The sequence below is a fragment of the Triplophysa rosa genome, linkage group LG7 (genome assembly GCF_024868665.1).
Source record: "Triplophysa rosa linkage group LG7, Trosa_1v2, whole genome shotgun sequence".
NCBI lineage: Eukaryota > Metazoa > Chordata > Actinopteri > Cypriniformes > Nemacheilidae > Triplophysa > Triplophysa rosa.
This window is the reverse complement of record NC_079896.1, coordinates 23966889-23982103: the sequence shown is the minus strand read 5'-3', so window position 1 is coordinate 23982103 and position 15215 is coordinate 23966889. Positions and strand designations below refer to the sequence as shown.

At 40.5% G+C, this 15215-nt stretch overlaps 1 protein-coding gene across 5 annotated transcripts in view; it reads right to left on the bottom strand.

Moving 5' to 3' along the window:
* Positions 1–15215, bottom strand: part of nbeal1 (neurobeachin-like 1) — a 47000-nt gene that overhangs the window by 16068 nt on the left and 15717 nt on the right. For 3 of the 5 annotated variants that reach the window (XM_057337526.1, XM_057337523.1, XM_057337525.1), the window contains exons 8-29: positions 14849–14934; positions 14288–14624; positions 13977–14083; positions 11984–12067; positions 10442–10525; positions 9656–9754; positions 8651–9225; positions 8404–8536; positions 8182–8301; positions 7716–8102; positions 6520–6609; positions 6212–6386; positions 5972–6105; positions 5695–5854; positions 5496–5598; positions 5223–5379; positions 4309–4467; positions 3514–3673; positions 3259–3347; positions 788–1345; positions 533–708; positions 160–448 (exon numbers count right to left, since the gene is read on the bottom strand). In XM_057337526.1, the coding sequence (XP_057193509.1) occupies positions 160–448; positions 533–708; positions 788–1345; positions 3259–3347; positions 3514–3673; positions 4309–4467; positions 5223–5379; positions 5496–5598; positions 5695–5854; positions 5972–6105; positions 6212–6386; positions 6520–6609; positions 7716–8102; positions 8182–8301; positions 8404–8536; positions 8651–9225; positions 9656–9754; positions 10442–10525; positions 11984–12067; positions 13977–14083; positions 14288–14624; positions 14849–14934 (4262 nt within the window). The remainder of the gene's footprint in view (positions 1–159; positions 449–532; positions 709–787; positions 1346–3258; positions 3348–3513; positions 3674–4308; positions 4468–5222; positions 5380–5495; positions 5599–5694; positions 5855–5971; positions 6106–6211; positions 6387–6519; positions 6610–7715; positions 8103–8181; positions 8302–8403; positions 8537–8650; positions 9226–9655; positions 9755–10441; positions 10526–11983; positions 12068–13976; positions 14084–14287; positions 14625–14848; positions 14935–15215) is intronic. The other 2 variants (XM_057337528.1, XM_057337527.1) reach the window with 1 other exon arrangement.

Here is a 15215-nt window from a genome sequence, read left to right as displayed (position 1 = left end):
TAATAAGTAATTAAATACTTTTTGGAAAGAGTCATTTACACAGTAATCTAATTACACTATTGAATATGTAATTAGTAACAAGTAATTAATTACTTTTTCAGAGTAACTTACCCAACACTGTATGCAAATATCCAAAATCCAACTTGATGTGCATCTCACCTGTGGATCTTCCTGTGCCATAAAGCCGAGCAGCAGCCGTAGTCCCACCTGACACAGCTGGAGCCACTGCGTCCCCGAAGTGTACCACACCATCAGCCCGTCCATCAGAGTAACCGTCCCCTCAAGAACTTTCTCCGTCCACAGCGCGGGGTTCACCAGACCTTCAGCCTGCAGGAAGTCCTGCACCAAGTGTAGAAGGCGCACCGCGTTCTCCGTGTGTTGGGGTAACGTAGCAGCCGATGCATCATGGTTGTCCGTCACGGCCCATTCCAACATCCTCTCCATGAGGCTGGAGTAACGGATGGGAGAAATTAACATGGCGAGATAGAAAAAGACATATTTTGACATTTGAGATACCAAAGTCTTCACTCACCTGAGTTTGATGTGATCGACGGGCAGAAGCAGCTCATTGGCGGTGCCCAGTTTGGTAAGGGAAGAGAACACTTGCCCCCTTTCCAGCCATGCAGTGTCGTCCGAGCCCTCCACGCCCCGCCACATGACGCACAACACAATCTCCAACAACAAAGAAGCTAGTTCCTCCTCTGTGCGCTGAAAGCAAAGAGATGCAAAGTTAGATGCAAAAATATATCTACTGACTGAAAAACAAATATCAAAACTCAAGCCTCACCTCCACACTATTAAAAGACTCTCCAAGAGACATGTTATCACTAAACAGGAAGCTGTCATCGTTCAAAGAGGAACTTCCAAGGAAAGTTTTGGCATTTTCTATGGGAGATGGAGTGCTGGGCATGCTTCCAGGTGTCTGACTGCCGCTGTCCCCTCGGTCGAACAGATGCACCTGAGAAAGATCCAAACTCAGAATCCCCGCCTTCCCAATCCAAGCTTTGGGTGTCGCCGCGTCCCCCGGGGTGTCGGAGAGGGACATCACCTCTCCATTATCAAGACTGTCTATGGATCTACTGTCTCCGACACTGATGTTGTCTCGCTCTTCGTTCAGTCTCCCGATGCTGTCACACAGCGGCCTGCGCTCCAGCGGAGGTTCGAGGCGGTTTCCTCCGCTGCTGCGGCTCAGCTCGAAACTCCCCAGGCTGGCGGCGTCGCCACGGCCTGAACCTCCGTCGCTCCCCGGGCTCCGGACAAACAAACGCATGAGGGTGTCTTGCCAACATATCTGCTTGGAGATCTGCAGTGCAGCATCCTGCTGAGACTGCAACAATGCATACAGCTGCAGGAAGAGACAGAACATTACCATGGAGAGCAGGATGAGAGTCATGTGCATGTATGAGTCACATGAGGCGAGTAGAAAGTTGCGTTAGAAATACTGTCGTTACGAGATTGCATATTGTAAAAAGCATCACGTGCTTGTAGAACATGTGATTACAACTTGTAAACGCCATCTTGTACCACCTGAACACAGAAACAGTAGGCCTTTTGAAATCCATTTGATTTTTTTCCAAATTCCGTTTCATTTTTTCCAAATATCATTTTTCCCTTTTTATTTTTCTGGATTTCGTGTTTTCCGTCGTTTACTGTACAATAGTAAGAAATATATTTGCCCACATGAAAAAATACTGAAGTAAACTATAGTATTCACTTATAAACTATATTAAAAACCTACAGTGGATACTTTAAACTATACAGGGGGAAAATCTGTAAAACAGGGTATAATGTACTTAACTATGTTAATAAACCATCTTACCAGGACATTTAATTTTTCTTTTGTTTTCAGATCTACTTAAATTTAAGTACTATTTTTAATTATGTAATATTTAAAAAAAATAAGTACTAATTTTATAATTTTACTAGCACATTAACTTCCATTTACTGAAATAAAGCCACAAAGGGTGTTTGACAGTAGCTTCAATGCAGTTGAAAGCTCCGCACGAGCATTACGCGTGCAGTACACACAACATAACCACTTTTAATACAGACACGCAAAACAAGCAGATTATTTAAACCGCATCTGAATACTTCTAACGTTATTTATAGCACAATTCGCATTTTGTTGGCTGTTCAGTGCTATTTTCTGGTTAAGAAGTAATGCAATTGCCAGATTCCGTGCCATACGGTGTTCTACAGCAAATTCAATTGCGGAAATCATAGGGCCCTGCAAAAGTAACATTGAAAATTCACTGAAAAACAGCTAGAACGATTTACTTAATTTTTTGTGTAATTTGCTTAATTTTTGCACATAGTTTTCAAGTAAATTTAATTAAAAAATGTTTCTGGCAAGTTTTTCTTCACTGTGTGCAAATTAACACAAAATTAAGTAAACCCCACTAGCTGTTTTTTAGTGCATGGATTAAAATGTAGTTAAATAGTTATTACTTTTTTTAATCAATATTCTGAATTAAATTAATTTATATATTTTTTTTATGTTAATTTTTGATTATGTTATGTGGGTTTGTTTTATCATATAATTTTTTTAATAAATTTTTCTATTTAAGTTTAATTTATTAATACAACATTTTTGTATTATTTATTTATTTATTTTATTACTTATTTATTTTTTATTACATGAGTTTTATTTAATGATATAACTCTGGTAACCACTGTCAGTTTTAGGCTAATGTATTTAATGCAAAATTAATGTGGACATAAACAAAAGGCAAAAAATACACAACTCTGTGTAGAACATCAAAGGTTGTCATTTCATTAATAAGATAACTATGACATGGCGGGAGTGTCGCATTAAAGGGACAGTTAGCCCAAAAATAAAAATTCTGTCCTCATTTACTCACCTTGTTCTAAATATAATATAATATAAATGTATACATTTTTTTTGTTCTGATGAACGCAGAGAAAGATATTTGGAAGAATGCTAGTAACCAAACAGATCTTAGCCACCATTGAGTACCATGTAGGAAAAATGACAATCGTAGTCAAAAACTGTTTTCCTACATTCTTCACAATAGCTTATTTTGTGTTCAACAGAACAAAGAAATATATAAAGCAATTTTTCCTACTATGGTAGTCAATGGTGGTCAAGAACTGTTTGGTTACAAGCATTCTTCCAAATATCATCAGAACAAAGAAATTTATACAGATATGGAACAACTTGAGGGTGAGTAAATGAAGAAAACATTTTCATTTTTGGGTGAACTGTCCCTTTAAAGAAAATAAGAGGCGAGCTCTCACCCTCCTGCACACGATCAGGCGAACACTGGGCCCAGCTTTGTGGGTCAGCTGAACCAGAGCCAGCAGGTCTTTATAGTTCACCACAGTATCTAAAAGTCAAACAGAAAATGCTTCATTACAACATTTACCACATGCATCATTTTCATTTATTGGGAATATCGGCTTGGATCACAAGCACTGGTGTCAGTATGGAGCTGTTAATAAAGTATGTGCCGAGTAAGGTGACTGGAGGATTAAAGAGTTGATCAGGCTCACCGGTGTTGAGCACTTGGTGAAGGAGGCACTTGATCAGGGTGGATGTGAGTTGCACATCCGAGAACAGTAGACTGAGCCCAGAATATCCCCCATCCCTCAAACGTAACCTGTGTTTACTCTTCTCATAAACACGATCGCACATTAGCATCCGTTCAAACAACTGCAAACAGACAAAAAAAAGTTTTACAGACATTTTTAAAGGTCCAGTGAAATTTAGCAGCATCTAGCGGTGAGGTTTAGAATTGCAACCAACGGCTCACTCCACCGCTCGCCCCGCCCTACTGAAGCACTACGGTGGCTGACACAGGACTAAGATGTCGTCACGTTTTTGCTTCTTTGCCAAAGGAGATAATGTATTTACGAAACGCGCTCTGTAGAGCAGTTTGTCCATTTAGGGCTACTGTGTAGAAACAACTTGCCGAATTCCATGCAAGTGAACCCGCGGTGTATGTAGATAGAAATACTGTAACTCATTCTAAGGTAATAAAAACATAACGCTTCATTATGTAAGGTCTTTACACATCTGAAGCATAGTTATGTATGTTATATTGCATTTCTGTCAATAGATCCTCCAAAATGTACACATTGGACCTTTAAGGCAGAACTCTCATTATCTTCCACACGCTTTTTTTTCAAACAATATTTGTTTATTAGCGGAGTCAAAAACTCAACATGATATGTAATAATATAATAATGCCCAGCACAGTATACTAGATTTTTTTTAGATTTAGATTTTATGCACTTATATAGGTTTATCCAATTTTTTATTTAGGTATATTAATACATAACAAGGACCTTGAAGATGAGCTCTCTGAGGCGGTCTGAGTGTTTGTTGTTGAGCAGCAGGGCGTAGCAGGAGTCGGCCGCTCCGGGTTCAAACAGCAGCAGGAAGAGTTGGACACGTGACGCGCTGGTCTGCAGCAGAGTCAACAGCAGCCCCAATATCCCACACAGCTACAACACAGAATAACAGCACAGTCGTGGGGACGTACAGGACAACAGTCACAGAGCATAGAAAAGAACAAAAACACAACATAGACAATGTATCACTTTACGATATCGTCGCTGTCTGACTAAAACTCATATCTCCAAAACCGCCACTTTACAGGAAATGGAAACAAACAGCATGAAGGGTGACCAATGATTTATAAAACAAATTTTTTTGGGCCGGCTCTTTGTGTGTGCAACTGTGCATCAGTCAAATGCTTAGCGCTACAAACAAGTGGTAAAAGTAGGAGAAACAGGATGAGATGTGGATTCCCAACGCTGCATATTGAATTAATTGGCGGGGTTGTAAATCCACTTTGAGGTTAAGTGAATTGAAGTTTAGCCATAATCAAGACTGAAAAAGACAAAGGAGGGCTTATTCTGACAGGACGTTTGATTAGAAAGGGCAGATCAATAGCAATAATGCAAAGTGCTTCTTTCTGGGAAGCGCACACGGAAGAAGAGTCAGACTTGTCGCCATCACTACACATTTTTTAAATCGACCACTTCTAATCTCTATAATTTAATATCAACTTAAACTTGATTTAAAAATGAAAATCATCTAATCTGTTCAATTTATTATCAATGCAAATTGAATTCGCATTCAAATTCTGAAGGGCCAATCTGACGGCCAATCACAATCCTATGCCCCGCCCACAGACGCCCGAGCCACCGATCACACAGATAACATACCAACTGGGATTTTGCCAATATCATCTCACCTGTTCCTCATCTCCAGTGGCAGCAATGTATCCCAGAATGCTCTGGATCTCCTCCTGGGTGGTGCCCTTGCTGATGTAATACTTGAGAAGGCCACAGAGAGAGGCTCTGATTGTCTTTACGTCGTCTTCGCTCAAATCTCCATCTTTACTTCCACAACTAGAAGAGATCGAGAAAGAAGAAAAGAATAGACGGAGAGAAAAAGAGTGAGTAATACCACAATAACACATGCGTCACAAAGAAGGAGTGAAGGATTGTGGGAAATGTAGTCCTACCCGTAGTAAAGTCGGATGGTATCTAGCAGGAACTGAACTCCGCATTTCTTCCTGAAGTGCTTCCTGTTGTCTTTGATGACGGTGGACATGTATTGGATGTGACCTTCACCATGACACAAACACCACACTCATCACAAAACTTTCATAAAAAAGCAAACGCAGAACACACACACACACACACACACACACACACACTGACCAATGCGAAGCGGGAAATCTCCCTGGTTCCAGATGTTGAAGTTGAAGAGCAGGTGTGTGTGCAGCTGCTGCAGAAGCTGCGAGTTCTTCTCATATGTCACCTGCTCGATCAGCAGCTGAACGGCCACCAGCACGCTCACGTCCACCAGGAACGCAGGCAACTACACGCACACACATACACAGACAGATGCGTCTTAAATAACAGATGCGTGTTAAATAATCCAACACAGAGCTCATGAGAACATGGAGTAAGGACACCGGATTGGAATTGTGGGTACCTTCTGAAGCAGAGCTCCTAACGCGGCCACAGCATGCGAGTGCAGAAGGGTTTCCTGGTTTATGGGGTGCCTCTGCAGGAAATGTTTGATCACCAGCAAGAATGTTGCCACCAGATTCTTCTCCAGTCTCGCTTCTGAATAATAAATGTCCACATGAAGAACACAACATTATCAAGGCGTTATCACTGAAGACCCGAGAGCTCTATAAAACTAGAATGAGGAATCATAATGACGTCTCACCCGACGCCCTGTTTGAGGGCAGTATGACCCAGTCTCCATCAGCGGGCGTTGCAGAGTCAGGGGTGATGAACTCTGACCCCGAGGGGTCGACGTGATGCAACTCAGGGGTCAACAGTGTCAACTGTTCTAATACAGGCAGTATCACAGAGAGACCTCCGACACAGTTTATCATGTCCTGAAACAGATCATGTGACGTGTTAATTCAAGTCAAAGTTGATCAGAGCTACTTAACACATTACAACTAATAACATGAATACAAGACAAGAGGGAAACTGAGAGCTCTGAGGAAGGAAACATGGCAAACATACTTTGATTTCCCAGTTAACCACTTTATTTCCCGTCAGGCGACCATGCAGCATATTAGGGGACAGGTCCAGGCATATTGGTTTCTTACAAGCCTGTATGAATGAGAGGACTATCAGTGATGTACATGTTAAAGAAGCATCACAAAGCGCTAGGAAACATATGTATATATATTTATATATTGCAATAGTATAAATGGGAATTTATTGTCCTAATTTACCATAGAAATAAGTCTTACTTCATTTTACTGTGAGATTAAATTGGGCTCAATTTTGTCAGACGTTACAGTTAAAGGAATAGTTCACTGAAAAAATGAAAATTCTTTCATAATTTACTCTCATGTCACTCTTTAGTCTCATGTCATCCCTATATGACTTCCTGTCTTCTGGTGGACTCAAAGTTGTTGTTTTAAAAAAAATCCATCTCTTTATGTCCATACATAGGTCCCAAAAAGCACATACATTCACCATAAAAGTAATCCAAATGTCTACCGTGGGTTAATAAATGTTTTCTAAAGCAAAACAATAAATGTTTATGAGAAAATTATTAATATTTTGAGCCAATTTAGCAAAACCGAAACCAAAATAAACATATTAAACAAACTTATTTGAAATGACAAGTTACACTAACTTAAACTGTGGAAATTAAAATGGTTGAAATGCTGAAATGTAAAGTCTATGGCCCAGTTTCACAGACAAGGCTTAAGGCTAGTCCCAGACTAAAATGAATGTGTGACCTGTCTTAACTGAATATAACTTATATTAGTGCCATTGTTTTGTCTTAAGATGCACACCAGTAATGTCTTCTTCTAAGGCATTTTTATAAAAGCGACATAAATATCTTAATTCACCTAAGGTATAGTCCTGGTTTAAGCTAAACCGTGTCTGTGAAACCGGGCCTATGTGTATGCATTTAATTTAAGGCAGCAAAAATGTTTGACAGTGTATATATGTAAATCAAGTGATTTTATAAAATAATATAAAATAATAATACAATTAAAAAAGATCATAATTTATTTAAAATAAATATATTTAAACATTCATATTATTACAAAATATTTTACAATAACACCCACGTTAATTTAATAAAATAATATCTATATCTATAAAAAAGACATTTTGGGATGGCAAAGGGGTGAGAAAAATATTAAGACGCACCACTACCCAGCCATTATTTACAAAGACGTATACAGACAACTCACCTTTGGAGAATAATGTAGCAAAAGTTTGCTTGCCATGTCTCCGAGCTCGGCCTCTTGGCTCTTAAGGGGAGAGATACAGTTTGGTCCTGGGCTGCATAGAGCTTTGACATGACTGGCTTGAAGGGGCTCATGGAACACCATGACATTTCCCAGCTGCCCCTGCAGTGATGTGGGGCTGCCCCACTCGCTGTCCTGAGTACCTGCGGAAATAAGCTTGGTGACGGATTCAGGCTTGGTCCCCATCAATCCGCCCCAACCCGGGAGGATACCGCCCAACGATGAGCGGCCGGAGATGTTTCCCCCCGAGAACGGAGGATCTGGTATTTGAGAGGGGGGAGGGGTTGTGGTGCGGTGACCCGCGGAACCGATGCAGCATGATGTGAAGGCCTGAGATAAAGAGAGAGGGCGGTTTTAAGCAAGTTAAACTCAATGCACACAGATATCTAGAAACAGTTGTGCCTCTCACCTCAGTCATGGTTGGGTATTTTAGAGGTGCTGATAACTTCTGCTGTCCATCCACATAAATATAAACCAAACTTTGGCCGAATGGCCTCTTCCCGGGTACGTGAACTACACCAATACTGTGCTGAGGGTTGAATACAAACATATCATTAGATTCATTTTCCCAGAATGACAAACAAATCTCGATTAATTCATGCTGTGGCAATTTAATGGTCACGTGACTTACCCACAGCGAATCACAGAAACAGTAGTCAGGCAGCATGACGGTGACATATTCTTTCTTGGTGCACACGGCAACTACAAGCAATCCAGCTGAACTGATAAAGGCCTCGAACCCGGTTCCGCCTGGAGTGAAAAAGCTAAACACAATATACAAATGTTAAGAAAATGTTTTCCATAAATTTATTTTGGCAGTTTGAGAAGAAGAATGAAACCCTACCAGTTACTACTGTACTACCCCCATTGTTACATACCTATACAACTGTTTTCTCTTCTCTCCTTTACTGGGCGGGCCCAGCTGATCTTGGTCCAATGAGAGCCAAGCAAAGAAGCTGAAGGCGGAGCCCGGCCAACGCAGCATGGTCGGCACAGCTATGCCAGCCATAGGCGGAGACAGGTCAAAATACTGCATGGCACTCTCCAGGCCCTGTTTGCGCACCATGCCGAGGAGAGCCCTCAGTACGGGACCCACGTACGGGTGAGCGCGGCATGATTCGTCCTGACGCAGTAGCCTCAGCAGGTGCTGGAGTTCAGTGGAGCTCAGCGATTGGCTGCCCAGCGAGCCCAGCAGACCCACCAGGCTCTCGGCACAGACCCGGTGTAGCCGATCGTGCCTCTCCAGAGCTGTCAGAACTCTGAGGGTCATGGAGGAGTTGACGCAGGTGGCTCGCGTCCGCCGGTTCAGACCGCAGATGCGGCGGACCCAGTCAGCAGCGAAGATCTGTAGCTCGGCAGAGTCCAGCTCTGGAAGCCACTGGATGAGCAGCAAAAGAGGGTCCACGTTGCTGATGCCCAGAAGACCTACGGAGGAATGTTCACCTTCAACTGCCTGCAAGAAGACCACGATGAGAGAACAGAAAGTGAGACATCTGGCATTCAGACGCAGCCGATAGAAATGTATACAAAGACGCCACATTCATCGACTCCACACATGTGACGCGTCCGCCATCTTGGAACAGTCAACTATGTGACCATGAGACTTTTTAATGTTGTGTTAGCTAATGTCTGCGTCCTGTTGTATTATGTTAGTGTAGCAATTATAATGTATGGGTTTACACAACATATTTACACCTATAACTCTGGTTTCAGACTCACAGTGTACTTGCCCTCGAGTGTACGCGGACCGGCTTGGACTGTTCCAAAACAGCGGACTACTTACATCCTGTATAGCAGCCCATAGAAACAGCTGCTAATGAGGCATCTATGTTCATATTTATGAATCAACCCATGTGACTAAAAAAACCAAGTATTTATCTCACCATATTCATGAGTTCCTTCAGCAGGTGTCTTGACGGTTGGCCCAGTGACACCAGCACCTCAAACAGGTGCGTATAGCCAATCCTCTCCTTAAACACTTCCTGCATGATTTATAGGTTAATTAATAATTATCTTATAAATTCTCATTTAATTCACTTATACAAATTTCTACAGGATTGTGTATAGGATTTCTAGGATTTGGGTCCTAATAGGATGGAAAAGTTTAAGTCACCTTGAATTACATGGTGCTTTATAAATATAGAATTGTTGCAAAGCATCTTTACATTAAAGTTCATCAATTATTAAAAGCGGCTTTAAAGGAAACAGGAAAATGTTATAGTTTTGGTTTAAAGCAATAATATAATAATTATAATAATATATAAATAATAAATTATTATATAATCTATAATTAATATTCAATAATAAAAATAATAATAATCTTAAATTATATATACATTTTTATTCTTATATATTTGCATGAATAATGTGAAAAGCTTAAGACATTACTCAAATTCATTACCCAAATAAGAATAAATAAAGATTAGAATAAAATAAATAAGAATAGCCGGCCAACATCCTCCAGGTTTGCAGAATGGATGGATGGATGGATGTTGCAAAATTGATCAGAACTCTATTTATATTTTATTTTCATAATATTTTGAAAGTACTGAATAATTATAGAAGATTGAACCTCTGAAGCCCTAAAGAAGAATCTTATCCAACTCCAACTTCTTTGGTAAATTAACTAGGAAAGTGGCAACTAAAGGGATTCTTTGATGCTAACGCACCTTCGCAGCAGGAGACTTGAGCATCACTGTCGTGAGAGTTTTGATGGTCGCCACGGCGAGAGAGTCGAGCCTCCCTTGGAACACCTGATTGGAGGAAAAACATTCACTCAACTGATGCATCCAACGGCAGCGTGTGGCCTGTTCTATTCCTGCTGTTTGTCTGTTCACTTTGCCATGCAAATTATGAATGAAAGGCCACGATAGGAGATTTCTTTATCAAACAGACTCATGCTTACATGAACAGGCAGGAATAGAACCAAGTAATGTTCTGTCTGTAGAGTATCAGTATAAAATAGTTTGTATTAGCGGGGGCTCTGGTTGAGACCAGGAATTTCACATCACCTATTTTAAATGACTTATAAAATAATTATCCATGTTAAAGGAATAGCTCACTCCAAAAAGGCAATTCTGTGATCTTTTTCCCACCCTTTGGATGTTTAAATGGGACTGTCAAACTTATCAAAACAAAATGCAAAAACTCTAAATAACTAAAAAATGATAGTACTGTGCTATATGGGAAGACATGTTTGATTGTGAATGTTTTTCTTTTGAATTTCTGGAAAAACATGACAGAATTCCATATTTGTGGGAACTGTTCCTTTAAAAGTTAAGATCACCAGTTTCAGGAACAGAAAATGATAAAGAAACTACTATAAACTCTCCCCACCTCCACCACACCAAACACACATACATAAATACAGAGAAAGTGTCTTCTCCAAGCCCCAAAATACTATCTCCGTCCAGCCACGCCTCGTCACGAGACTTACTGATAGCAAAATCACATGATCATATTTAAGCTATCCTGATTGGTTAGCTTTTTACACTGAAGAACAAAACAAAGCCCGGCTGGAGAGGGACAAACACCGAGCACCAAAAAATGACCAAATACATGAAATCGGGAAAACGCCTCTACAACGTAAAGCACACAGCTATTAACCGATAATCTCCATAACAACACAAAGCTGCGGATGTCACAGCATTCCAACCCCGTTACCATAACACCAGAGGAGGAGTGAAGAGGGAAAGGAAGAGAACAAGCAAAATAAATATAATGAAATGATTGCCATCATAAACTCAAGACCACTCCATTACAACATCTCACATTCATCTGTTTAATGCAGGAACGAGCTTACATTTTTCTAGGTTTAGAACTGCAATTCATCATTTTTAGTTAAAATAAACAAAATCGGAAAAACATTTTTTAAATATTTTCTCAAATAAAAAAAACGTATTACAATTTTTTTAAAAAATGTAAACAAATTTTTAACAAATAAATGATGTTTATAAATACCTGTCAGGTATTTCGCAGGAAATAGGCCTTCAATTAGATTTAAAATCAACATTAAATACATATCAAAAATATTCCCTACAACCCCAACAACTCAAAACGGTTACTGTTTTTTGACATTTATCATTTCTAAAATCTCAGCATTTTTAAATTTAGATCACAATAACCCTACTCAGGTGAACTTGTACTGGAGTGGTCGTGTGGGTGACGGGGGGAGTGGCTTGTGGAAGCGACAGGCAACAGGTGGGCGGTACCTGAATATCACTCTCTCCTGTCAGTAACCTGTTGGTTAAATCTTTCTGGTCCTTGTCTGCAGCTGTGCACCTAGCGTTAACCAGCTGCCGGACGGAGCAGACCACAACGAGCACAGACGGTCAGGTGAGAGGAAAGTGCAAAGGGTTAAAGGTTAGAAGGTAAGAGGTCAAAGGTCATGACCCTAAGTGTCGTCGCTAAAGGACAGACATATGGATGGACAGAGGCAATAGTAGTTTAGATACGGTGTACATGCTATAAAGTGATAAATAAACAGGCAAAGTGAGAGAGATTTAACTGCAACATACTTTAGCAAAAGCACACGATCTGAGGCATGCACTATTCTGTTCGTTAAGGCAAATAAACCAAACATAGGATTGTAAATATTGACAAAAGAAACATATTGGCAAGACAAATGCTCCTGTGTGCATAAAGACACAAAGAGAAAATGATACGTGGGATTTTTTTTGTTAAACAACAAAGTAATGGTTAAACCCTTTATTCAGACAGGATCTACAACACTCTTAAAAACACACTCACACACGGATGTTCAGGTTAATCACCACATTGTGGCAGAGGGCTGCAGGTCATGAGCTTCCTGTATAGGCCGATCATAACAGTTGGATTCTGGATGTGAAAATGCTTCTCAAAATCTACCTAAAACAGATTGCATAAACCTTTTCGAGATAAACCTACAATGAGCGCAGAGGTTGTTATAGGAAAATGGGGGCGACACGGCGCGCGCCTGCCGCGTGACTACATTTAAAATAACGAACTTGCGCGCGCAAAAGACGCGAAATGTGAATCGCCCCTAAATGAACTCTTTTCACACTTCTATGTTTGCGAAGAGGAAATTGTCATAGCTGGGTAAATGCAACTATGGTCGCCGCTGAGGTGCATGCGTTTTCGTTTAAATTGATCAGGAAAAAACAAATTTCTGATTATTTTTGTTAGAAATGCAGCATTTTTAATGAGGTGGTGAAATTTTGTAATAATAACAAAGCAAAAAGATTTATTTGATGTCTCATTTTTATAGTAACGCTTAATGTGTATCTAAACCCCTTTTTATAATGTTTAAAGTCCCAGTGAAATTAAAAATTACAATGCTTATTTTTCCATTAAATATTGCAGCGCTTATTGTAAATAGCATATCAATGTGGGTACTTCTCTTTTTAAAATTCATGTGCCCTCATAATCTTCAGTTGAAATCTGAAAATGTACTTCCGCCTTGTAGTGACTATCCATCTTAAATGACGTATGTTAGACCGCATGGGCAGAGCATCCGTTAACTCTTTAAATGTCAGTCTGCTGCCAGTTCCATTTCAAAATGCAACAGCTGTTTTTATACATCCAATCAAATCGCAGCGAAAAACGCTAGCCACGCCCACTATTCTTTTCTCATTTGAAATTCCATTTTACTCAGAAATGCGTCAAAATACGGAAGTAAAAACGATCGCAACTTTCAGTTCACGGGGACTTTAAAAAAGATGAATGTGTTTTTCGTAGTCACTCAAAGATTTGGAGATGTTGATCGCCTTGTACAAATGAACTGTTAAAACAAAACATGACAAAAGCTACAAGATTAAGGTTATCTGCACAAACACAAAGGTAAGGCCATAAGATGTATAGGTCCCATAAGATGTATAGTTCCAATGGTGAGCTGGAAGTTAACTCTTTTAGATTTTCCACTTTGCGACGTGTGAAAAGGGTCCATTATGTGTGTATTAATTTAATTTTCGGGTAAACTATTTTATTAATGTGAGAAAGTTTAGCAATTCTCATTTTGCCTTTTTCTGTCTTCTTCCCTTCAAAAAAACATACATTTGTTCTGAATCAAAGTTTTTTGATTCCGGTTCATCTCAGAGCTGGTAAATTGGTTCAAAGACTTTATTTCAGAACATTGTGGAAAAAACTGTTAAAAGGCTGTTAACAAAAGAGGGTCTTTCAGAGAGCGCCGGAGCATCAGGAATGTTACTGGCTGTAACTAGATCTCACCTTGCTGTTCTGCAGGAGTCGGGTCAGGTGCTCAAAGCAGTTACTGTTCAGGAAGATCGCCTGCAAAACTGGGCGGTCCTTGCACTCGAACATGTCCTGGATGGTTTCTATGAAAACAGAGAATCAAATTCAGTCCAGTTTTTGTCCAAATTATACATCCCTACGTGTCACATAAAATACGAATTGTGATTGGTTGCTTTACGTTACAAATCTGTCCCGTCTAAATGGAAGGTTCAAAACTTCATGTAGATACACTGACACTACCCATTCCACACCCAAAAAGTCATTCTGTAGAAACGCGAGACACTCACCAAGCATGTTCACCTGTAACGTCACAAAGCGGCTCTCCCAGTGTCGGGAGCGGGGCGGGGAGGGTCGACCTTTGACCTGCGCAGTGGCGGCAGGGTCGGAGTTGAGCAGTTTAAAGTAACTCTCCAGCACGGAGCTGATCTCCACCTGTCTCTGATCAGAGCTGCTGGCCAGGAGACTGTGCACCACCTCTCTCAAACAGCCCAGCGTCAGCAGCGCTTTCCTATCGGGAGCCTCGCTGTCCCAGTCCTCTCCATCACCAGTCAGACACTCACCTCCACCCAAAACTCCCATCAGCACCTCCATCGTGGCCGGCGAGATGGCCAACAGAGCGTTACGCTGAGAAAAACAAGTTTATAAATCTCCCGTTGGCCATGACATCATTGTATTTAATGGCATACTGAATTGTATTTGGTCTTCTTGTGTCTTCATGTGTTTGCTTACTGGATTTGTGATTGGTTTATACAAATGAATCCATTCGTTTAACAGTTATTAAACATCATAAAACTTTAAGCAAACTGTTCATTTGCTTGGATAGATTCCATCTGTGGATCCGAGCTCACCTGTCCACCTGCGACGATGGCTCCAAACAGGTGCAAAAGACAACATTTAAGACTGTCCTTCAGGTGCTCGCTCTCTTGGAAACACTCTGAAACACACACGCAAGAAATCAGACACTAGAGGAATCTGTTCTACATCAATGTTTAAACCTCCACAGTTACGTTTCATCTGATCTCACTTACACACTTTCATCAGATGTACGGCCACAGGCAACATGAAGTGAAGTATTTACATCATTCATTTACAGATACAGGCAGTGTGAGAGAGACAGATCATGCCACTGGCTCTTACAAACACGATGATCAGATAAACCACAGGAACATGAAGGCTACTGTTATGTGCAATCGCTGAAGGTCAAATAATAGAACC